The 24,813-nt window shown below is 39.4% G+C and overlaps 4 protein-coding genes across 4 annotated transcripts in view; 3 read left to right on the forward strand and 1 right to left on the reverse strand.

Moving 5' to 3' along the window:
• Positions 1-4,965: 4,965 nt before the first annotated feature.
• The window catches only part of LOC146670440 (N-acetyltransferase 8-like), an 850,360-nt gene continuing 830,512 nt past the window's right edge, over positions 4,966-24,813 (forward strand). The window contains exon 1 of the mRNA XM_085407415.1: positions 4,966-5,061. The gene's annotated coding sequence lies outside the window, so the exon portion shown is untranslated. The remainder of the gene's footprint in view (positions 5,062-24,813) is intronic.
• LOC146670441 (adenosine receptor A1-like) lies at positions 9,323-12,068 on the forward strand. Its single transcript, XM_085408028.1, has 2 exons — positions 9,323-9,931; positions 10,719-12,068. Exons 1-2 carry the CDS (start codon positions 9,579-9,581, stop codon positions 11,326-11,328), a joined length of 963 nt encoding a protein of 320 aa, XP_085264154.1. The 5' UTR covers positions 9,323-9,578; the 3' UTR covers positions 11,329-12,068.
• On the forward strand, positions 16,680-18,636 carry rplp2a (ribosomal protein, large P2a). Its single transcript, XM_085407354.1, has 5 exons — positions 16,680-16,792; positions 17,910-18,033; positions 18,103-18,151; positions 18,243-18,338; positions 18,507-18,636. The coding sequence occupies exons 2-5, from the start codon at positions 17,911-17,913 to the stop codon at positions 18,581-18,583; spliced, it is 345 nt and encodes a 114-aa protein (XP_085263480.1). The 5' UTR covers positions 16,680-16,792; position 17,910; the 3' UTR covers positions 18,584-18,636.
• On the reverse strand, positions 20,577-24,641 carry LOC146670443 (uncharacterized). Its single transcript, XM_085407355.1, has 5 exons — positions 23,168-24,641; positions 22,949-23,042; positions 22,719-22,803; positions 21,488-21,748; positions 20,577-21,226 (listed from the first exon to the last, which is right to left on the reverse strand). The coding sequence occupies exons 1-5, from the start codon at positions 23,916-23,918 to the stop codon at positions 21,188-21,190; spliced, it is 1,230 nt and encodes a 409-aa protein (XP_085263481.1). The 5' UTR covers positions 23,919-24,641; the 3' UTR covers positions 20,577-21,187.

Consider the following 24,813-nt stretch of genomic DNA (forward strand, 5'->3'; position numbering starts at 1 on the left):
CTGCTCTAATGCTGGGCTCACACTGTGCGGTTTTAGGCCCATTTTGAGCCGATTTTTGACCGATTTTGGCCTTCATCGTGCATCGTGTAGTATACGTGGGGTAACGAGAAGTGATTAACACCTCACGACCAGCTCCCGATCATCAATCGCTCGTGAGGGTCTCATCACAGCCGCTCACACAGCGCAAACACGTAAACGCCGTGAAAAAGACGGAGCAGCACGGCTGTGCAGCGTGTGATCTGGACACAAGCGATGGAGGCACAACTTGTAGAACTTTGGAAAGCTCATCCGAGCCTTTTCGATGTGGCATCACAAAATTATCACGACCACAACAACCGTGAAAACAGTTGGATTTACACTGCTGCTCAATCACAGCTGCCTGATCATGTTTTTCATTAGCAATTTAGCAAAGTTGATGGTGGTGGTGTGTGTGTCTGTGTGAGTGTAAGACGGAGAGAGAGAGCGCGACAGATTTTCTGTTATAACCTTCGTGTTATGGAGGCACAGTGTGAGCACTCAGGTCGCATCAGAGCATCGGGCGGTATAGTGTGAGACCCTGCATCGTGACCTACCAACTTCTAACCCCTGCGAGTCAATCGTGCAGTTTGAGCAGGAGCTGAATAACGTGACTGAAAAAATCGCACAGTGTTTGCCCAGCTTTAGGTGTACTGTCGTCCGAGACTTGCACCGCAGTGTCGGCGTTTGTTTCCCTGTTGGCCATGCTTCTTGTTGTGGTCATCTGTTGTCTTCCGGTATTTTCTCCGTAAGCGACCTTTCCTCGACCAATGAGATGAGCGGTAATCTGAATTGTCATACTCCAATTGTCATAAGTGTGCTGTCAGCTCATTGGTCACAAAGCAGGAGAGGGGCTGGGAATTATGTTTTCAAACAAAGCGTTAATTCCATTAAAAGTTATAGACTACTTTTGATTCTCACTGTATTACGGGACAAAGTGCGTCCCTTATTAGCTCAATACGGGACGTGTACTTTTGTTTCGAAATACGGGACGATTCCGTATTTTAAGGGACGGTTGGCAACCCTAGGAGACGGATTAAACAAAAGATATTGCTAATAGTTGCATGAAAGATTTAGGAGTCTTTCATAAATAAAAACTAACTTACCAGTTTGTGTTAGCGTGGAACAACAATCCAGAAAGCAAAATGAAATTTTCTTGAAATCAGTAACCAGATTAATCCTCCATTAATACTATTGTCATTGGTCTGTACCATTCCTTCAAGTCTCCCAATCAACCCCCCCCCACAAAGAAAAAATAGTGAGTGTATAAACAGGTTCTGCAGTGTATTTACCCTTTACAGGTTTCACTCAGGTGCAGATGTGTATCTTTGCGTGAGCACAAAGAGGATGAACAGTGCTCTGAAGAGTGAGAAACAGAAGCGACCTATGGGGACTTATGTTTTTTTTTTGGCAGCCTTTACATAGAGCCTAAGGTGTACAATCAAACTAAGAGGTGAATAAATTATTGTTCCTCCCTTTGAAACAACAGTGGCCACAGTGATAACTGGTAACATAAGTGGTAACTACAGGACTTTTAACCTCTGACCAATTATTTGGAACATCTGTTCATTTTTGTGGCCATTTTTCTAGTTCAGGGTCATGGGGGATTGAAGTCTACCCCAGCTATAAGGCAGGGTACATCCTGGGCAGGTCACCAGTCTGTCAAAGGGCTAAATGGGAACACAGACTATGAGTTGCAAACAGTGTTAGGGAGTAACAGAAGACACGTACTGGAGCTACGTATTTAAAATACAAAATATGAGTAACTCTATTCCGTTACAGTTACCGTTTAAAAAGGTGGTATTCAGAATACAGTTACTTTGCTGAAATAAAAGGATTACACAGCAGTCTTTTCCTGTTTCATATGTTAGGCTATGCCCTCTCTATTTCTGGTAATTCCACGCTGGTGGAAACCCAAACAAAACACGCATTAAGAGGCTCTAATGCCTGGGTCTTAATCTCGCAGCCCATGTCACCTCTACTTGCGGCCCGCATAATGACGTGAGGAATATTTTTTTTAATTATTGTTATTGTTCAAAAAATTATTTAATATGAAGACAATAGGCAGAGTGTTACAGGCATATCCCCAAAGAATGTAGCCTCATGGGCAGTGTAGTCCAGTTGTAAGTAAGCTATTCAGACTCGACTGTATATTGTGTTTGTGTTTTTCTCTGAAACAATAAGTTCCGTTGGAGCAGCCTTTCAACGCCTCTCTCTGTCTAGTTTTCGGCTGCAAGCCCAACACAGAACCCGACATATTAGCCAGAGGTCCCTTTATATGTTTCGGAGCTGCGGACCTGTTTTATTTGAAAAGTAACCTTCCCAACACTGGTTGCAAACGCATAATCTCTGTACTAGTGTTGTGATGGTCGCGAACGAAACGGCTCTTAGAGGCCGGCTCTTTGAGGGAAGGAGGGGAGTGTTTTTCTTTCTTTCTCTCACCCTCTCACTTTTTTTTTGCTACACGAACCTTGTGTTTGCTGAGCAGAGGGGGGGTGGGGTGGTAGTTACACTCAGGGTAGCACAGGAACAGAGCGGGAGTTAAGAGAAAGAGAGCCAGGCGCAACAACAAGAGATAACATTGTCACATTAGAAAGGTATAGTAAAGAAAATGGGTGACACGAAGAAAAGAAGCAAAATCTGGAACCATTTAAATTTTATTGACAATACAAAGGCAGAGTGTAGAGTCTGCAAGAAAAGGATATCAGATAGAGCCGGCTCCACAAATAACCTGCACTGGCACCTGAAAACTGTCCACCCATCAGTGCAATGAGAAGATGAAACAGAGTCTGTTGAGTGTGATATTAATGAAGGTGCCAGTGTATCTACTGCAACTGTTGATGCTGCTGCTGCTGCATCTACAGCGTATTCCACCACAACCACTTAAATCAACCCAGAGCTCTATTACACAGTTTTTGCAGAAGTCTGTGACCCCAGCAAGACAGAACTCAATTGATAAGGACCAGCCAAAAGTGATCGCACTTGATTTCCAACTATTTTCAGTTGTGAATGATAAAGGATTTGGAAAGTTTATTCATGCACTGAATCCTATGTATGTAATTCCAAGCAGGAAAACACTCTCCCAAATTATAATTTTTTTTTTTTACATTTTATGTGGAGTGAATAAATAAATTTATTTATATAATAAATGTATGTAAATAAAAAACATATCGTTTTACATTAGTAATTTATTTTGTGCATAATTTTATATTATTGTTGATAATAAATTAATTAAAGCAACAAAACAACCCGAAGAGCCGGTTGGGAGTTGAAAGAGCCGGCTCTTTTTAGTGAGTCAAGCCAGAAGAGCTGGTTCTCTAAAAAGAGCCAGAATTCCAATCACTACTCAGCACAAAAAAGGCTGGACTGGTAATCTGGCATATGTTGTCTATTTTCATTACTGACACTGGATTGCACAATCAAATCTTTTAAGCCAACCGACCGTTGACGTACCTTGCCTGTGCATTCACGCACCCTGTAGAACAGAGTTTAGTGTGGAACAAGTGGTTGGGAAAGATGGGCAAACAAAATTTTTAAAAAGTGGCGCTAAAAAGCTAAAAAAACTAAAAACAACAACAAAAAAACAAACAAAACAGATGCAGCAAACTGTATCAAATTAGTAACAATAGTTACAGTACTATTAGCCACAACTGGTAATGAGTGCTTGCAGTCACAAGAGGCTGCTGTTGCTGGCACTTGCTTTGGAGCAGTGTAGGAGGAGGGACAGCAGTTCTAACAACAGAGTGAAGAGATGGAGAAAGGTTGTAAGAAAATAAATGGAAGAACATAATTAGGAAGGGAGAGATTCAAGGATACAAGTAAAATGATTTGCTACTTCCACCTGTTTATTTTGTTTCCCTTTTATTCCCCCCCCCCCCATCTACAGCATAATCCGACTTAGTGGTGTGTGTTTCACCTGAAAACTCAGCTAAATGATTATGCCAGAGTGAAATAAATTCTACATTGCACCGGGATGCTTGATGAGGATGTTGAGAATAATTTTGTTGATTGATACCGGTAATAGAAGTGTTACTGTCATGTAATCCCTGTGGCACATGTGGAAGCGGATCCCTGCAAGGCCATAATCAAATTTATTTTTTCTGTTTATAGGTAATGATGGTTTGTGCATAATGCAGGTTGTGGAGCAATCAGGTGGCTGATTTCATTGTACAGCCTGTGACAGATTGGGACAAAAATATTTTGTGTAAAGAAATTTAACAAGTCTTCACTATGTTTGATAAATGTATCGCCACTACAGAGGAATTTGTAGTATGTTCAATATGGGCTGTGCACTGTTATGTGTGTGACAGAATAACTGCCTTACTTACTGTGGTGCAATTCACAGATTAAAGGGGCTCTTTTTTATTTTCATAGTACCTCATGTGAGACAGCATAAATAATAGGGCAACATACTAATCAATCTTTTGGTGTGAGGCAGGGGCGGAGCATGGGGGTGGCTTACTGGGCTTAAGCCCGGGTTGTTTTGTCAGAAGCCCGGGGTCTTTTGGAGTGTAATTTTTTCATAGTTAGATGTCTGGCTGACAACTGTATAAAAGAAAAAGTACACACAATATTCGAAGCACATAGTGCACACTGTGGGAATTTACGACTGTGCGTGAATCCCCCCTGATATTGGTATGATCCGAGCTCAGGCACTAAGCGACTGAGCGAGGGGGCGGGGCAGCTGCCGCCTGTGTGTGCGCTGTTGGAGAAACGGAGCCAGCCATACTAAGGAGAGCTTAAGTTTGAGCAGGTACCAAAGCAAATCATTCATACCGTACAAATAATGTAAATATGACGGTGAATCACGAAAGATTGATATCAAACTGATCACTTGACCAATATTACGTTACTTGCTCTTCAGGTGAATCAACAAATGGCGAAATGAAAAGCGAACAAATGCTATTTTTTTAGAGAGTATTAGCTTACATGTGTTTATTTCATATTTTCAGTTCTTACCCTCCCCGACTAAATCGGTTTCAGTTATGTACTGAAATATAAGAATGGACATTAGAGGCTTCTTTCAAAGAAAAAACTCAGGTAAATGTTATTTTATATATTATGCTTTGTATGTTGTTCAGTATATTTCTATGCAAAACAAGAGGGATTTCAGTACATAGCAGGATATTTACATACACTTTAGGGAGAAAACATAAAACATTTTTACTGTACAACATCAATTTAGAGTAAACTTTTGTTTTAGATAAATATTGAAATATCTTTTGAATTAGTTAAATGTCAGAATAAAGAGAGACAGAGCTGTCTATTTTTTATCACTTTGATCAAATTTAGGAGTACATGTACACTAAGTTTGTTAATTAATAAGAAAACTCCAGACGATTCCATTCTGAGCTGAAGAAGCTTCTGATAGGTTAGTAGAGTCCATGTGAGTAAATTGGTGGCACAGCTGTGGATGCATATAAGGCAAAACACAGAGCCTGTTTCTTTGAAATGGGAAAATTAAGAGATGTCAACCAAAACACGAGGAAAAGAATTGTGGAGCTCCATAAGTGTGGCTCAAGTTTGAATACAATTTGGTGCCATTTACAATTAAGAAATACAGACGATTTCTCTCTTTACTCTTAAAGTTAACAAACATGTTTTTTATATTTATCAATCTAAAAAAATAAACATTTAGTCTGATTTGATGTTACAATTAAAAAAGTGTTTGTGTTTTGATCTGAAGAGTATGTAAATATCTGGTTTCAACTGTATATTTGATGATTGTCAGCACAAAGAGAGAGAGAGAGGAGCAGAGATTGAGATGGAGAATGAGGACAGAACAGAGATGGAACAAGAGCAGGTGAGACACACATGTTAGTCAAATGGTTGTTTACCAAAAGTATCACCGTATCACAGGTCCTCATGTATCTCATACCTAGTGTTTCTTTTTAGGTTTGTTATTTTTCAAATTCTATATTTATTAAGTTATGCAGGCTTGTTTGCACAACAAGGCTAAATAATTATATAAACTTTTCTCAATCTAAATAGTGGACTTTGGTAGAATTAAAAAAATAAGTGTAGTGCAGGTCTATGATGATTTTTAGTGCTACTATCATCTAGTTCTGATTGTGGCTCTGTCTTTGTTAAATCCTAAGTAGTCCTGATTTTGAACTGTTGTAGCCCTGTTTTAATTCCGGATCAGTTTTGGGTCTGGTTGAATTGGGGTTTAGTCCTCGTGTCTTGATACAGCCCCGACTTTATTCTGCCTTGCTGCTTAATTAAAAAACTAGTTTAAGGTGTCCTGCACATGTGATATATATTTTTCCCTATATGAAGTCATTCTTTTTTGAACAAAACTCAAAACAGAGCCTATTAATCTTTCAGTCATTTCTAACCCCCCCCCCCCCCAAAAAAAAATCCCCCTTTAGGGCTAAGCCCCGGGTGTTTCAAATGTCTGGCTCCGCCTCTGGTGTGAGGTACACTTCAAGACCGCCTAAACCAAGACCAAGACAGACCGAGTCAAGACTAAGACAAAGTCGAGACGAGACCAAGACAGAGACCGAGACAAAAAAGTCTTTAAACTGCAGCCAGATGCTGCTTCGTTTACGGGTGTCAGGCATATTTATGTGTTTTTGCGATGCACTCGCACAGCCCTGCTCACCGCTGTCTACTGTCTCACTCACTTACTGAGAGGACAGACGGACTCTCCACTTGAGTGTCGCATCTCTCACCCTCTCTGTTTTTCACATAATGATAATATCCCATATCCTCACATGTGATTGGCCACAATATGGAGGGATTGAAGTATAGCTGAGCCACTGTGTGAGAGCTGAGCAGCAAAAGGAAATTGAGTGGGGCTTTTGCGTATGACACATTATCGAACATTACGTTGTGTGTCATGGATACTGTTGACTCCAAATCTCCCGACCACTATATCGATCTGAGACATCAAGACCGAGACAGCGAGACCAAGACAAGACCGAAGTCCGTCAAGACCAACACAAGACCAAGACCACATAAAAGTGGCCTTGAGACCGATCTCGAGACCACTTTTACGTGACTTTACAAGACCGGTCTCGAGACATCCAACTCTAGTGTGAGGTGAAGAAAGAAGCCTGTAAAACCAATGCGTGACAACTTGATGGGGATAGATAACCATGACTTTGAATAAATAAATAATGGAACCAAATACATGTTTCTTAGGCATGTTACATTAGCTTTTAATAACCACATTGCCACTAAGGAATATTTTAACTTTACTGGACTGTTTCACGAGAAAAAGAGGGAACAAGGAAACTGTCATAAGGATATGGATAAACAACAACAGGGTTCTATGTTACAGTACTCTGTATTCACGGTTATTTCCTCAGTACTGATAATGTGTATAGATTGATTATGGAGTGACAGAGGCCTGTAAGTCTGATTCAGTGTTTTCTCACAAATGTCCTAATGCATACACTCAGGCCTGAGATCTTAGGCAACCGGCCAAAACAACATCCAGAGTCATCGCTTTCTTTAAAGTGAAGTGATCTTACTGAATATACTTATGGGCAGACATTCAATCTGCTTGCTTAAGCAACTAAAGACCATCTCAGTGATTGCTTGCTCAGTAATGCTGCCAAAGTCTTTGCATCCTTGGATGGACAATTAAATTAAGCTTTATAAGTAAATGAAGTTTTTTCTACTACCTGTGGGTAATTCATGTTATAGAAAAGCAGTTCAAAAGAAAGACCTGGGAAACAGTTTGTGTTTTAAACTTCAAACAGTCAAATGTTTATTAGTTTATTTCCACATAAATGTGCATTCTTACATTTAAGCTGCTCTAAACTTAAGAGGTATTTGCAGTGACTGATTGGAATTATATCTGTAAGTGAAACGAGCAATACAAGAGAACTTGACCTGTCAAATTGTCTTTGTTTATATAAATCTCTCTTTGGAAACAAATGATAAGCATTTCAGGTGTTTTCTTTATTAATTTATGCAGTATAATAAATATACTATTAACTTAGTTTTCCTGTTAGCCAAATTTTGGTTACTAATGTTGGCTAGTAATAATTTCTGCATTAGCAAACATTGTGACTAATGCTAACTGAATGCTCAGACCATGCCATTGGTCAGTTGCAATGTTGATCCTGGACCAATGATGATGTAGGAACAATACAAACACAGGGATATCAGATCATTCGTATGTATTTGTATGCTAGCAATAATTTCCACCTATACAGTCTATGAATGCCATTTGCTAAGCTGGCTAAAATAAGCTGGTAATGTAGCACTCCACACCCTGATCCAAAGTGGGTCAAAGGCATGCCAGGTAGGCTTTATGCCAGTGTGCCAACACATGAAAAGCCAGAACTACAGGCAAGACATTTCAGGCATTGCTGCAGTAGTATTTTCTTAGAGGATTTTTATTACATTCTAGAAAGCACTTCAACTTTGGTGGTAGGCTGATATATGTAAATCATTTTATAATACCATATTGTACCACTTCATTTATAAAGCACTTTTAGAAAACAACAAGAGGGCTGACCAAAAAGCAGAAAGGGTAAGAGATGCAGAAAAACAAAAGAGCTGTAGAAGTTAAACAATAAAATAGTACATAAAAAGTATCTCAGAATAACTGTTAATATCTCTCACTGGGTCAAAGGTCAGGGAGTAAAACTGTTTTTTTTAAACAAAAAAACCCCCCAAAAAGAGAGTGACAGAGTGAGAGTGATATATGGGTACAGCAGTTCAGACAGATAAAATGGAGCACAACTGTTAAGAGACTTTAAACAACTAAATGGATTTTAAAATGGATTTGTAAACAAACCGGATGCCAGTGAAGGAAAGCTAAAATTGGAGTGATGTGCTCTCGCTTGCACCAATACTTTGAGTGGCAGTTTTTTTTGCACGAGCTCTAGGAGAGCAATACAAGGCTGGCTAATTCAGATAAAAATTGCACTGCAGTAATAGAGATTAGACATTTTGAAAGCATGCCTTAATGTTTCAAGGTGAGTTTCGACATAAGACCCTTAATTTTTGACAGGAGCCTCAACTGGAAAAAGCAGGATATTAGCACCATACAAGGTAAGATAAAATGAGTTCTAATGCAGAGCCATCTTGAGGTTAAAGCTCGCTATTATTAAGCCCTTTTGACAGTATTTCCTGCCAGTTATTACAGACCGCAGTTCCTCTCAAAAACCGCAAACACACACACACACACACACACACACACACACACACACACACACACACACACACACACACACACACACACACACACAGTCACACAGATACACACTTAATGCAAGTGAAACTCTTGCTGCAGGATGCTGCAGGAATCAAAGTCCCTCCCCTTGATTTTATGACTTGTGAGAGAGTGAGTTGGTGAGAGCGAGAGAGTAGAGGACGTAGAAGAGTGGTGATGCAGGGTATCCAGTCCTGTCCAGAGCTTGAATGACATTCTGAGGTTCAGTTCTTCACCATGCCACCATGAACATAAGCTCCACTCACTGTGAAAATGGCACAAATAGGAAATTCCTCCAGTCAGGTAAGGATGATAATGATACACAATGATAAATGGAAAGTCTGAACTAAATGTATTTCTTTAAGATAAGTGGGATCTGTGAAGTGTAATAATGACTTCCTGTCCTGTCCAACCTCACGAGCACATGGATATGGTGTACATCTCCATTGAGACCACTATTGCTCTGGCCTCTGTGGTGGGGAATGTACTGGTGGTGCTGGTGGTGTATGAAAACCGGGCTCTCCGCAACGCAACCTTCTGCTTCATTGTGTCTCTGGCCATGGCTGACATCGCTGTGGGACTTTTGGTCATCCCTCTAGCTATCGTTATCAGTGTGGGATATTACACTCAGTTCTACACATGCCTCTTCCTGTCTTGCCTGATTCTGATGATCACCCAGAGCTCCATCTTTTCCCTACTGGCAATAGCCATCGACAGATATCTGCGAGTCAAAATTCCTACCAGGTGAGGAACTGATTTAAAAGCAGTTGTTTGTGTGTTTGTTTTTTTATTGTTATTTGTTTTATCTGAAAAGGTAAAAATAAATTAATTGGAATAAAGTAGTGAAAGTTGAGAATTACAGTATCAATGTAGTAAATCATGATCTGTTTACATTAAGAAGAACTCAATATTCATAGCAGAACACCATAGGAAACTGATGTCAGCATCCTCCTTGACCGATAAAGACTGCCTGATCCAGTCCATTGCAGCTTTCCTGTCCAAAATTAATCATGCAAATTAGTCATCCACTGATCTAGGTTCTGTACAATATTCATCCTACTTATAAGCATAAATTTATTTCACAAACATTTTAATTGATATCACATTATATAGCATGTGTCTTTTGAACTTGAACTAGCAGAACATATGGTGTTAATCTCTTTTTAATTGTCTTTAGAGTCAGAGAGCCTAATATGTGCTCAATCGAGTGAATTAGGTTCTCCATCTTCATGACTGATATACAGCACCATATATCTTTGCAAGGTTTAATGCAAATAAAAACCTTTTAAGCAAATTAAAATGTTCCTGTCTATGTAAACAACTGACAGAGGTAGCATTTTTATGAAAGCTGGCGGTCTACCACACAACATTTTTATATATCAGTTGGATCCTGATGTCAAGTGTCAGTTGTGAAAACTTTGAAAAATCTCAAAGGCTGACATTGGACCAATGAAACACTATAACTATAGTACTCATATGCGCATTTAGGTGAATCGGAAACCTGTCTTTTCTTTTTCATCATACTGCGCAGGTACAGCATCATAGTGACTAATGGGCGAGCGTTCGTGGCAATTTGTCTCTGTTGGATTCTTTCCTTCCTCACTGGATTGGTTCCGATGATTGGCTGGAATAACCGGGATACCGCAAACCGCAGCAACGCCAGTGAAATATGCTGCCAGTTCACCGCTGTTATAAGGATGGACTATATGGTGTACTTTAATTTCTTTGTCTGTGTGGCACCACCACTGCTGATAATGATCACTCTGTATGTGGAGATCTTTAGGGTCATACGGAAGCAACTTAACCGCCGTGCTGAGGCCACCTGTGATGGAGACAAGTACTTCCGGAAGGAGCTGAAACTAGCCAAATCGTTGGCCTTGGTGGTGTTTCTGTTTGCTTTGTGCTGGCTCCCAATACATATCATGAACTGCGTGACTTTATTTTGCCCAAATTGTATCAATCCGATAGCCTCAAAGGTAGGGATTTTCATGTCCCATGTAAACTCGGCTCTTAACCCGCTGGTTTATGCATTCAAGATGAAGCATTTCCGTGCCACACTCATCCAAATCATTCGCCGCTGCATGTTATGTAAACCCTTAGAAGCGACCGCATACCCTACAAGCACAGTAGTCCTAAATTAGAGAGTGAATTTAAGTGTAAAAAAAGGACTGCGATATTTCTGTTCTTGGTTTCCAGTGATGGTGTATCAACAATACTAATGGGATTACATGATATATGGAACTGATAAGGAAAATAAACCCATTAGCTGGAATAACACAGCACTTCACTGAGTCTTGGGAAACACCCATATCTTAACCATTTACATTTCTGTGAGTTTCATTAGAATAAACCAAGGTTGCAGTGAGAAAAACTGAAAGAAAATTATATCTTCATCAGTCTGGCATTTGATTTGTTTTGTTTTTGTTATTAAGTTCTTTCCTTACTGATTCATATTGAATTTTTTAATCATTGTAATGTGCTGTAGATAAACATCATAAATGATGCATTCAATATTTCATGCTCAGAATGCTTCAAAGTGGAAACAAGAGATGTATTTCCCATTTTAACAAAATACATTCTACTCAGTGAGATGTTGCAGGTATGTCTTAGACATCGCCAAAGTTATTATATTTCAAGGACATTATCCATGTTTGTGTGAAAGCCAGTGGCATTCCATAGTGGGCGAAATATTGCAATATGTGCCAAAGTGGTCGACTGACTTATAAATGAGATTAGATTCATTGCAAAGATTGAATTTGGAAAACCACGTACTAGATGCTTGATGAGTCACATGAACACAGTCAGAAGAGTGAAGAGATTTACTGGCATAATATCAATACAGAGTGCAGTTTGTTCTCTGGGTTTCACATAAACAGTTCAATATATGCTGAGATGAAAAGGCTCTGCCTTGAATGCAAATTAATCAATTCAGGCACTACACCAAATGAGACAAAAACTCTGCCAATATCAAAGCCTTTCAGCCATAAGTCTTTATCATAGGATGCAGGGACTTCCTCAGCGAATTCACATAGTTGAGGCCATATTTCACAAGCTGTGGCAGAATGGTGAAAAGGCTCTGGCGCATTTAAAGAAATTAACAACAGAGCATTATGCTCAAGTGATTTATTCCAACTCCAAGGCTAAAGCTTCTGCTAAAGCCGCATCGGTTCTGCATCGTCATCAGTTTGACCTCAGGACTACATCCACTCAGTACTTAATACATAAAAGCGGTATAATCCTTTTAGAATATTAAATGATTTTCCATTTGATATGCTCAGAACACCAGGCTTTGTGTTAAAACAATGGGGTTCAAAAAGGTATTTAATTATCGCTCAACATGTCAATATGTACTATATATTACCATCTCTAACCTTCATCCTCGCTGAGGGATTTGAAACTGCTGAGTGTGGTCTAATCCCCAGCACTCATCTTAGAGAACCAGGTGCCGCATAACCAACCTGGCATTTACTGCCTTTGCACCACACAGCCCTGTGAGCACTGGCCTAACAATATCTACAGTAGAGAGGTAAAAGCATGGTGTAAGTAGGAAGTGTCTATCGTGACTTCATCACACAGAAACTGAAATCTTCGCAAGGTAAGACTATTTATATGTATATTTGGAGAAACATTTAAGGCTTCTACAAAACACTATCACTACATCAGTTTGCAAAATCATTTCTTACGTTTGCTTTTTTAACATTTTCAAGCAGCAACAGAATTTTGCATGCCCAACCAACTATAAGATGGCTGACACTCATAGAGAAGGAGAGGAACAAGGGGAAGAACAAGATCTAGAGGCTCCAGAAGAAGAGATGGATGACGAACATAATGCCTTGCTACACTTAAGCAAATACCGTGAAGCTCAGTTTGCAAAACCGTGGGAGCAGTGGACCTTCAGAGATAAAGCAAACTATTACATGGACCGCATCTTCCTTGGGCTTTTGGTCACTTTTTTGGTCATTTTTATTGGAGAATGTGGCTATAAAATCTGGTACTTGACAAACGTGAATGCGATTGTGGAGTTTGTTTCAGATTTGGTGGTCTTTTTGTTCGATTGGCTCTTCACGCAGGACAGACAGGAGCAGGTGGCTGAACTATAGGCTGCAATGAAAGGATTACTTGATTTTGTCTTTTTTTGTGCGTATTTTCTGCAATGTTTAAAACACAAAAGATCACTAGAGAATTTGTCTGCATCTTAGTAAGGAATTTTTGTAATATTACCAGTACCTGAGCACTATTTCTGATCATTTTTGATGGAAGTAAACATATTGAATGAGCTGTCTCACTGTCATGCACTTCAATGATTTGTACCATGTGGTTTTTCCCCCAAACCAACTATGTAATTAAAAAAATTATTAATTTCAGCTATGATTTATGAATGACAACTGCTATAACTATGTTAGTTTCTGTTACAGGCTAATTAATATGTTAATATATTTTAAAGTTGGAACATTGAAACATGCAGTGCAAATGCTTTGAAGAGTGCTGTAAAGCTGATTTAAAGGACTAATTTTTTAAGTGCCAATTCCTGTTTAATTCTCAATTTCCTTTACTCCTTAACATTTAGATGCATTTTATTAGATATCATGTTACATTTTTATTTATATATATTTAGAATTGATTTATATTTACTTATAAATATTAAATGTAGATATATGACTTAATTGTTACAAGCCAGTTAATTTACTATCCAATCTGTACATGGAAAGTGAATAATAATAACAACAATAGAATGTTTTTAGTGTATTTTTATGAAAGGTGTCATTCTGCTACAAAAATTTTCCACTAAATCATGTTATATATAAAAAACACCCAGCACGCCCCTGCGGGCGGTTTATCCTTCAAGCTCGGGTCCTCTACCAGAGGCCTGGGAGCTTGAGGGTCCTGCGCAGTATCTTAGCTGTTCCCAGGACTGCGCTCTTCTGGACAGAGATCTCCGATGTTATTCCCGGGATCTGCTGGAGCCACTCGCCTAGCTTGGGAGTCACCGCACCTAGTGCTCCGATTACCACGGGGACCACCGTTACCTTCACCCTCCACATCCTCTCGAGCTCTTCTCTGAGCCCTTGGTATTTCTCCAGCTTCTCGTGTTCCTTCTTCCTGATATTGCTGTCATTCGGAACCGCTACATCGATCACTACGGCCGTCTTCTTCTGTTTGTCTACCACCACTATGTCCGGTTGGTTAGCCACCACCATTTTGTCCGTCTGTATCTGGAAGTCCCACAGGATCTTAGCTCGGTCATTCTCCACCACCCTTGGGGGCATCTCCCATTTTGACCTCGGGACTTCTAGGTTATACTCGGCACAGATGTTCCTGTACACTATGCCGGCCACTTGGTTATGGCGTTCCATGTATGCCTTGCCTGCTAGCATCTTGCACCCTGCTGTTATGTGCTGGATTGTCTCTGGGGCATCTTTACACAGCCTGCACCTGGGGTCTTGCCTGGTGTGATAGACCCCAGCCTCTATGGATCTTGTACTCAGAGCTTGTTCTTGTGCTGCCATGATTAGTGCCTCTGTGCTGTCTTTCAGTCCAGCTTTGTCCAGCCACTGGTAGGATTTCTGGATATCAGCCACCTCCTCTATCTGCCGGTGGTACATACCGTGCAGGGGCCTGTCCTTCCATGATGGTTCCTCGTCTCCCTCCTCTTTCTTGGGTTTCTGCTGCCTGAGGTATTCACTGAGCACTCGGTCAGTTGGGGCCATCTTCCCAATGTATTCTTGGATGTTCCTTGTCTCATCCTGGACTGTGGTGCTGACACTCACCAGTCCCCGGCCCCCTTCCTTCCGCTTAGCGTACAGCCTCAGGGTGCTGGACTTGGGGTGAAACCCTCCATGCATGGTCAGGAGCTTTCTTGTCTTTATGTCAGTGGCTTCTATCTCCTCCTTTGGCCAGCCTATTACCCCAGCAGGGTACCTGATCACGGGTAGGGCGTATGTGTTGATGGCCCGGATCTTGTTCTTACCATTCAGCTGACTCCTCAGGACTTGCCTGACCCTCTGCAGGTACTTGGTGGTTGCAGCCTTTCTAGCGGCCTCTTCATGGTTCCCATTTGCCTGCGGGATCCCCAGGTACTTGTAACTGTCCTCTATGTCTGCAATGTTGCCTTCTGGTAGTTCAATCCCCTCAGTTCTGACTACCTTCCCTCTCTTTGTTACCATCCGACTACACTTCTCCAGTCCGAACGACATTCCAATGTCATTGCTGTATAGCCTGGTAGTGTGGATCAGTGAATCGATGTCTCGTTCACTCTTGGCATACAGCTTGATGTCATCCATGTACAGGAGGTGGCTGACAACTGCTCCGTTCCATAGTCGGTATCCGTAGCCAGTCTTGTTAATGATCTCACTGAGGGGGTTCAGGCCTATGCAGAACAGCAGTGGGGACAGAGCATCTCCTTGGTAGATCCCGCACTTGATGGTAACTTGTGCTATGGGCTTGGAGTTGGCCTCTAGTGTTGTACGCCACATCCCCATTGAGTTCCTGATGAAGGCTCTTAGGGTCCCATTGATCTTGTACAATTCTAGGCATTCCAGTATCCAGCTGTGGGGCATTGAGTCATAGGCCTTCTTGTAATCAATCCAGGCAGTGCACAGGTTGGTCAGTCTGGTCTTGCAGTCTCGGCTGATTGTTCTGTCTACCAGTAGCTGGTGTTTTGCACCTCTGGTATTCTTGCCAATTCCTTTCTGTGTCCCGCTCATGTATTGACCCATGTGCCTGTTCATCTTAGCCGATATGATGCCTGACAGGAGCTTCCATGTAGTACTGAGGCAGGTTATTGGTCGGTAGTTGGAGGGGACCGGTCCCTTCTTGGGGTCCTTGGGGATCAGGACCGTCCGACCTTCGGTTAGCCATTCCGGGTGTCTCTCGTTAACTAGCAGCTGGTTCATTTGTGCTGCCAGACGCTCGTGGAGTGCAGTTAGCTTCTTCAGCCAGTAGGCAGTAGTATATATATATATATATATATATATATATATATATATATATATATATATATATATATATATATATATATATATATATATATATATAAACTTATAATGGAGCGAATACAAATGTAACTTAATTGTTCGACTTCTTCACCAAAAATCAATAATAACATGGTTTCTTACTTGTAAAGTTACATTTATAGGTGTAAAATTTGGCAAATTATAAGAGTAAAGTTATAATAGCAACGACCCAGTGCACAAAAACGATTTTCCGTGTGCTGTTTTCCTGGAGATAAGCCACCTAAGTTGTTTGCACAATGGAAAATAATTTCACCAATATTTTCAACAATAAAAAGAAATTATTCTCAGTTGGGCACTTCCAGAATAAATGTACAGTGGTCTTTAGATCCGAAACTGCAGTTTAGACCAGCGTGTATTTAATATTGAAATTATAATAATTGTTACCGATTTATTTGGTCAGTGAGACGCTCGACTTCATTCTGTACCACATTACCCACAATCCAAGTCCAACAATGATTCTGACGTATACATCTGTCATCAAGCAGACCAATGAAATCGACGCACTCTATCTCATACAACCTCCGGTACCGCCTCTCTTCCTCTTCCGGATTTTCTAGCGTGACCGACGTTTCGTGTCTATTTAGACTTAAAAGTAAGTCCAACTATCCGTCACATTATAGATGTTAGTTTGTATCTCCTTATGATTTTTTAAGGTGACCCGTGTTTGATGGTTGATTTTATTCGGCTACAAATGTGTCGTTGTTGCCTAAATTACTGTCAATAATGGAGGACTGCTACAGACAAACACTGGGCGCCATGCTGCCTCTGTCGGTCCCAACTGATGTATCCAGCTTACATGGTTCACACCAGCATAGAGGCTGTTACACCATGTGTTCTTGGCACTGAATACAAAGTCGAACAGCGACCTGCATATTTAGTATGGTGATTTTTGTCCGTGTGTAATGTTTAGTATTTTTATTTGTAAAACATCAGCTACACTACAGCTGAACTGCTAAACCTGGGTTCTCCGAACATATTTAAAGACTCAAAGTATAATCTTAAAAACACTAAAGAATCAAAATATTCTTATAGAACTACTAGTAGTTATACACTTCAGTTTTTTGCTTTATGAAAGTACTCATCGTTGTCCTTAAATAAATTCACCGAGGGTGCGTGCAGGCCCCCTAGTGGCAAACCTGGAGTATTTCTGAGTGTCAGACTACTCGATAAAAATACAATTTAGAAATCACCTTTTCCTGCTTTAAAAAAGAAAGGTGCTAATCTAACGTATTTTGGCCTTCCACTCAAAGGGATATTGCCAAGACTATGATTTATCATATTTTTAACCAGCTAGTACTGCACAAAATACACGTTTGCCATCATACGGGCAGCAAAAAAAACGACATTTCTGTTGAGACATGTAGAAAAGACTTGCTTTAACTATATATGGACTATTCATGGTTGCATGCGTGGTCACCCACTACAGGCCTATTTTGAGAGAAAAGAAATACAGCTAAACTTACACTTTCTGAAATTGTTACCTGTTTATCTTCTAGTAATATAATTAGCAGCATCAATGCTCATTATACTCAAGTTCTCTAATCTCATGATTTCCCCCTTTTAATTACTTAATGTAAAAAATCATCAGGCCATCAAGATTAACTGTAACACAAACCGGAATATTGAGATGCTTTTCGAAATGAAATTTTCCAATTTACATTCGTAACTTGGCACACAGATTCTTCACTTCTGTTTCGTTATCACTACAGAATGCGTTACGTGGCCGCTTACCTCCTGGCTGTTCTCGGTGGAAACGCCAATCCTTCTGCCAAGGACATCAAGTCCATCTTGGACAGCGTGGGAATTGAGGCCGATGATGAACGCTTAAATAAGGTTTGTTGCTAAAACATTGAGCCTTTTCCTCTGAAAATGTGCCGTGGCTGAGTTGTCTCTTCTCTGCAGGTCATTAGTGAGCTCAATGGTAAAGACATCAATGAAGTTGTGAACTCAGGTAAAGGCCCTTCTTTGAAAATAACTGCAGAGGTCAAGATGATATACACTGGAGCTGGCTAACAGTTGTGTATCACTTTTTTCTTCCACAGGCCTCTCTAAGTTAGCCTCCGTACCAGCAGGCGGTGCCGTGGCGGCACCTGCTGCAGCTGCCGCTGGTGGAGGTGCTGGGGCTGCGCCTGCTGCTGGTACGTATATATTTATATATCTGTCATTAAAGAAGAAAATTAAAGCTTCTGCAAGTTTGGATGATAAATTTGTACTAACGCTGAAAAAGTTTAGCTGTGTGGGATCTCAGCGCTGGTAACTACTCTCTGTACTTATCTTTTCATTAAACAACATCTTGTTGTTTGCAGTGGAAGAGAAAAAGGAAGAGAAGAAAGAAGAATCGGAAGAGTCCGACGAAGATATGGGTTTTGGTCTCTTTGATTAATCTGCCTTCTCTGTGTTTAAAAAGCAATAAAAATGTAAAAGGTTTACACAAAATCACCTTTTCTTACTGTCCTTTAATTGATATTTATTTTAAATAACCCTTACCTAATTGTGACTGGGCAAAAGTAATCATTCACAAAGATATTACAGTTTAAGTGTCTGGGGCTTGACGCTAAAGCTTTTGTCTCATGTTAAAAATAGACAAGACTAGGAAACCAGTCATCATTAGGCAAACCAGACCTTCCGTGTGGTCTGTCTGTCGTATTGTTGGTAAGATAATTGAAACCACATAATGGTATGAGCAGTGAGGGACAGTCCATGAACCAGACCAAAATAATAAAAAAACAAGATTGAAACTGGTGTGTTTAAGGTTTAGGAAACACATAAATGACCTGTAACAACAATTCAGTCACAAGGAGAAAAAAAAAAACAGTATAGAAATTTGTAAAACGGGTCTTTTGGAACATGGAAAAAAATACCAATAAAGTGTTGATAGTATAAATTGTATAATTATCAATGCAGCCATACAGACACAATGATTCTTAATTTTTAAAATTACTGCAAGACTCATGAGAACAGGATCAATGGGAAGGGGGGAAGAAGTCAATCAGTAGATTGGTAATGTGCTTCAAACAACAGCTAGCATAATGTTCAGTGCTCTCAATAGTTATTTCTCATGGTAAAGACGTTTGATTGCCCAACAAGTTGAATAGTAATGCAGCTGGCATGGATGGACACCTTAGTGACCTGTCATTGATTACCTGTGTGGTTTCCCTGTCACAAGCCAAAACCCTGCAAGGGCATAAATTAGAAGTGAGTCATTAGTCACATCACAATATATCTTTTGCAATTGACAGCATAAATAGTCACTCAGCTGTGACCTGGATTTTTCCACTACCTGCCATCTTCCACAAACTGCTTTTGCCTTACATAAGATACCCGAATTAAGGTCAACGAAGTAAGCAACTTAATCTCTTAATGCTGCCTTTGAAATGACTAACTACGGTACTCAAAGAATTAACGCTGATGTGTGGGCTTACTTTGCTTCAAGTTTCACTAAATCAGATCTCAGTGGTTCATGTCATACACAACACTCATAACTGTGTTGTGTTCATCATGCAGTTCCATTTGTCTTTTTCTCGTTTTTTTTGTAGAGCACAGCACAAAATCACACGTGTTCATTATTTTTAGTAGGATACTGAGGCAGTCATAGTACTTCATAATAATTATATTGACTGTTGATTTCCATTTAATATTTGCTTATTCCAAATATATTAAAGTCTATCAAATGTATACAGATTCTTTATACACTTTGAATTGTCAATGTAAAGCTTTTTTTATTTATTGCAAAGCTGATGAAAACATACTTTATTTATAATTGCAGTAGTTTTAACAAGTCTGTTTTATTGTCAGGGTTGTACAGCTTTTAAAATATGTTGTTATATGTTAGTTGTAAAACACAAAGGTGTGGCTGACCCAAGGTCTTTTTATTGCTTCAGCTTGCATTCATCTGTTAGAACAGAGTTTCTAAGTTTTTGTCAACCTGCAGCTGCATACATTGTATGGACAAAAGTAGCGAGCCACTTGCACATTATACCTACACGAGCAACTCCCGTTACAGTACTATGCTGGAATTCGGTGAGCTCTTATTTCCACAGAAGTTTGGAAAGGTCTACCACATGGCTAGGAGCCTGATTTTATATAGCCGTGGCAATGGGATTGAAAACACCTGAATTCAAAGGTTAAGAGGTGTGGCCCATGTATGTCAGAAGCTGATGGCTTTATTTCTTGAAGCCTGCTTCCTAACAGGTATAAACAGAGATCTCTAGCCTCTCCTAAACAGGTTTGAGCAGGTATGTAATAGCCTAAGGCTGATGTTTGATTTGTTCTATTAGCTTCATTTTTCTGTTTCTCAGGTGGTGGAAGGATAATGAATTTTTTTTAATACTCTTCACAATAATTATTTTTCCAACAAATTAAGGGAGATGCAAGTCTTAATTTTTGCTGTTTTTATTGTCAAGTTGATCTTAAATTAAGCCAGCCTTTAGATATACATCAATTCTCAATGGAAAAAAATATAAACATCTTTTTAGTATTTAATATGAATGCCAGCATTCATGAAAAACAAACATCAGTCACATTTTAGAATACCAAAATATTCAAGAACCTTGCACCAAGTTGTTTAGCTTATACATAAAAAATTGCACTGATCTTTCACATTTTTACAAATTCATATACACAACTCAACCTAGCAAAGTGTCACAGTTTTTTAGTTTTGTGAAGCCAGCTGTGTTTGTTAGTAGTTTACTTATATCTCAGTTGAACCTTAATGTGAAAGACAACACTCATGCACTCAAACAACATCCAAACAGTTTTCTCAGCAGTCGTTCTGTTGCGAATTTATAGTTTAACACGCACTCAAAAACAATATTAAGAAAACATAACATAGATTACAGCATGTGTCTCTTTGCAGGCTTAAAGCATTTCTTAGCTAGCCCCTTTGTAAAAAGGAACTCAGGTGTGCAATGCATCCTTAACCACATCTACAGTGCTAAGAGGGGTTGTCAAAATTTAATGTGCAGCTATGTTTCTGCTTGGCTGCTTCTCAGTCATCACTGTCAGACCATGGATGATCTGTGCATGCCTGTAAGAGAACATAAGAGTTTAAATAAAACAAACTTTTTCAATGTCATTTTTAAAAATAAACAATATCGTACGCTATATTTAGCATCTTTTTTAGGGATATACATTCAAATATTGAAGCAAGGGAACATTTGCATTCCCATTTTAATCAATAATTAACTGATAACATCGTTTCATTATTATGAGAACAACACATGAAAGCTGTTTCTTTCTAATGTTTACTCTCTTTGCTTTATCCCTCTCCATTTCATCTGATCCTTACCTGTCTGTATTCAAATCGGTCCTGTAGATAACGGTTTCCCAGACCAGTAATGTGGCCTACATTCTGTTTGGAGAGTCCGGCTATCCTGGCCGTGAAGTCGAGTGTGAAAGCCAGTTTGACCAGCTCAGGTGCTGTTGGTAAGACAGTTGGAGGTTTTTGGGTCGATGAACCTTCTTTCTCAACATATGCATCAGCAAGCTTTTGGAAGGAAGAGTATGTCATCTGCTGAAAGAAGTAGCTCAGGGTGGGGTTATCTTTCATCTGTAAGACATAAGGAGAAGAGGAGGTCTGTTAATACAATCTGCTTTTGATTTACTAAAATAAACGTGAAGTCAACAGCTACTGAACAGTTATACAAAATGGGATAAAAAGCTAATTACAATTTAATAGAGTGCAAGGCTATCTTATCAGGAAGCCTAAATAATCATTAGCTGTAGCTGAGAGAACAGAAAGCTTTTAGTCTGATTCATGATGGGTCCAACTAATGATCATTTACATTATTGATTAGCAACCCATTTATTTTCTCTTTGTACTGATTGTTTGGTCTATAAAATGTCAGAAAATTAAAAATGCTCATAGCTCAAATGTGGATAATATCTCTAAAGGCCATATTTACATGTGCAAATATTTTTGAAATATACCAAAAACAATTTATGATCCAATAATACAAAGAAAAGCAGCAAATCCTCAGACTTATGAAGCTGTCGTCATGAAATCTTTAGTATTTATGCCTGATCACATTTCTAAATAGTTTGTATTGCCAAATGCAGCCATACTTATTTAATGTGTGAACCTGTTGTATGAAAAAACAAAAAACTAACTGTAGTTTCAAAACACGCTGACATGCTGCTAAGTAGAACTTTGCATATTTAACTTTACACCTCTTCCTGTTCTCATGTAGGCCTCGTTTACTACTATTCTTATTGTAAAAACAGAAAACATGCAGGAGTAAATGCCCATGACAAATTCACAAAAACCCATTAAGTATTGCAGACAAACACAGGAACTTGAACATGAATTTGTGAAGGAGTTTGTACTTTTTCACTGGAGTTGGTAATGGTTATCTTTATAATAATTTGAGATTTATTAGTTAGCTTTTGTTTTCTGTTAAAACACATTTTATCTGTGTAATTAAAAACAATTTAAATTCAAGGCATTATATACAGGCCGACTATTTCACATAAAGTATTTCAATATTTGTAATTTTCCAAGACTGACAGTTAATACCAACCTTGACATCTATGGCATCACCCTGTTCCTTCATCAGAGCAATGATCCTGTTAATTACTTCCTCTGAGACCAAACAGAAAGATGAAGTGTAATTAATGCTCTGAGCAGTTCACAACATTGTTCACACCACAGTCTGCTACATGTAACAATGTGGGTTTAAGTGTATGGTATAGTTACATTTTTAGCACAAACCTTCCATTTGGTTTAGGAGTTGTTTTACTTTTCTTTCATCAAATTTGTTTTTCTTTGACCTCATGGACAATTTTTTCCAGTTCCTCTGACACCTTCTCATAATAAGAGTATGTTGGTGTTACACTGACAACAGCTGCAAAATGAAGATTTGGTTAATTTTAAATGTGTATTTTTTTGTATTCCAGTGATTTGGCTTACTATAAAAATGTAAAAAATAACATTGATTATTAACTAAGGTCAGTTCTCCCACAGACATACCTTCAACTCCAGTGATGTCAGCAGGTTTGTTTGGTTTTGTCAGAGATGGCTGCCTTTTTGAGAATCTTCTTCTTAGGGACTTTTTTCTTGTTGACTTCTTTGGTAAAGTGACTGGTGTAATGGGCAAGCAGTTAGTTACTGTCTCAGAGGACTTGGACTTGTCTGGTGGACTGTCCTGCTCATCGTCTTTATCCTCATTGTCCTTCCGGGTGAAAAAGCCAATTATATTTTTCCAAAATGAGGTTTTCTTGATCTTCTTTGATTTTTTTGTCGGTTTCTCTGGTTCTTCGGGACATTTCTCGGTTTGGTTTGGTACATGTTCGACCGGAGAGAACGTATAAATTTCTTTGCCATCCACATTCTCAAGTGAAGGGGCCAAGTGAAGGGAGGGGTCGCTGGAATGATGTCTTTGTCTTTTTGGCACTGTCACCCATTTTTCTTTCCTCCCAGCCACTTTAAGCCCATGAGTGCCATCATTTAGGCTGAGGCTACGTTTTACGTATACCTCCAGGAGACGGACTGTATCCTTGGGAGGCACGGAAATCAACTGGCTGTGTGGAGGCCTTTGTTTTTCTTTCTCTGTTTCCATATTGGACTCTGAAAGGTGAAACACAACACCACATATACAACACATCCTTAACACTTTTGAAGGATACGATTTCAATCCAAATGACCTGACAATGGATGGTATCATCTTCTTAATTGTAACAAACAAAACAAAACTGAACAATACTGAGAAAAATGTAAACATTTGTAACAATTTTAGACCTTCAAATTAATAAATGTAGCAAGAAAGTAGTCGGCACAATAATCATTAATTTCAACTAAGATGGCAAATATTTTTTTTAGTCTGTTGTTAAATTGGAATAAATAATAGTAGGTAGCTCCATATAACCCGTATGGAGATATTTAACTTCCCTTATCTGAACAACAGCACAACCGAAAGCTAAACAGAAAAGCAAATACGAATCTGGGACTTTCTGAAAACAGGTTGCTATTAAGTGTTCGTTAAATGTTTTACTTTAAACTACAAGCGGTAAAATTGTAGAGGCGGATTATACCATTAACAAGTTGGAGGAAGAAGAAAGACTGCAAAACAACAAGAAACGCATTAGTACCATTAGCAGTAGGCCAAAATGTAGACTCACCTTCACACACCGCAAATATCTTAAATCTGTGCAAGGATCTGTGCAAGTCTGGCTACCACCACTCACGGTTCTTTTTAAAAAGTTATATGCTCCAAAGTCCGGCTGCCTGCTCAAAAACCCTCCTCCTAACTCCTTCGCAGAGTGGGCGGGAAGCTGGGAAAACACCACCTGTCTTCCTGCTTGCATTCGTGTCCAAAGTAGACGTCAGACTCAACGCGTGTTTACAGTTTCACCCTCGCCCTCGGTTCTGCTGTAAAACAATATATCCACCGGGTGCTTTGGCCGATTTTTACAGGAAGACATTTTGCTTCCTTTCAGCGGCTGCATTTAGAGGAAGCAGTACAAAACACGACGTTTTTTAAAATGACGTAATCATAGTGATTGTTTTTGGTTATATTTAGGTCATTCAACCACTCTTGCGCGTGTTTTTCTTGATTTGTGATAATATGTGGCTGTCTCTTTATGTATTCTAATACAGATGTCTTGGAAAAGTAATCA

This window comes from Rhamphochromis longiceps, linkage group LG5 (genome assembly GCF_057381845.1).
Source record: "Rhamphochromis longiceps isolate RC_006_pf linkage group LG5, R_longiceps_female_GT1.1, whole genome shotgun sequence".
In the NCBI taxonomy this organism is placed as follows: Eukaryota; Metazoa; Chordata; class Actinopteri; order Cichliformes; family Cichlidae; genus Rhamphochromis; species Rhamphochromis longiceps.

Bases quoted from the DNA above. Each gene is read 5' to 3' on its own strand.
- LOC146670443 (XM_085407355.1), bottom strand. From the start codon at position 23,918: ATGTTTACATTTTTCTCAGTATTGTTCAGTTTTGTTTTGTTTGTTACA. The intron at 22,804-22,948 runs ATGAAAGAAAAG...CATTAATTACAC, and splicing joins GTCAAAGAAAAACAAATTTG to TTCATCTTTCTGTTTGGTCT. The intron at 21,749-22,718 runs GTTGGTATTAAC...TATGTCTTACAG, and splicing joins GTGATGCCATAGATGTCAAG to ATGAAAGATAACCCCACCCT.
- LOC146670441 (XM_085408028.1), top strand. From the start codon at position 9,579: ATGACTTCCTGTCCTGTCCAACCTCACGAGCACATGGATATGGTGTAC. The intron at 9,932-10,718 runs GTGAGGAACTGA...CATACTGCGCAG, and splicing joins CGAGTCAAAATTCCTACCAG to GTACAGCATCATAGTGACTA.
- rplp2a (XM_085407354.1), top strand. From the start codon at position 17,911: ATGCGTTACGTGGCCGCTTACCTCCTGGCTGTTCTCGGTGGAAACGCC. The intron at 18,034-18,102 runs GTTTGTTGCTAA...TCTTCTCTGCAG, and splicing joins ATGATGAACGCTTAAATAAG to GTCATTAGTGAGCTCAATGG. The intron at 18,339-18,506 runs GTACGTATATAT...TGTTGTTTGCAG, and splicing joins TGGGGCTGCGCCTGCTGCTG to TGGAAGAGAAAAAGGAAGAG.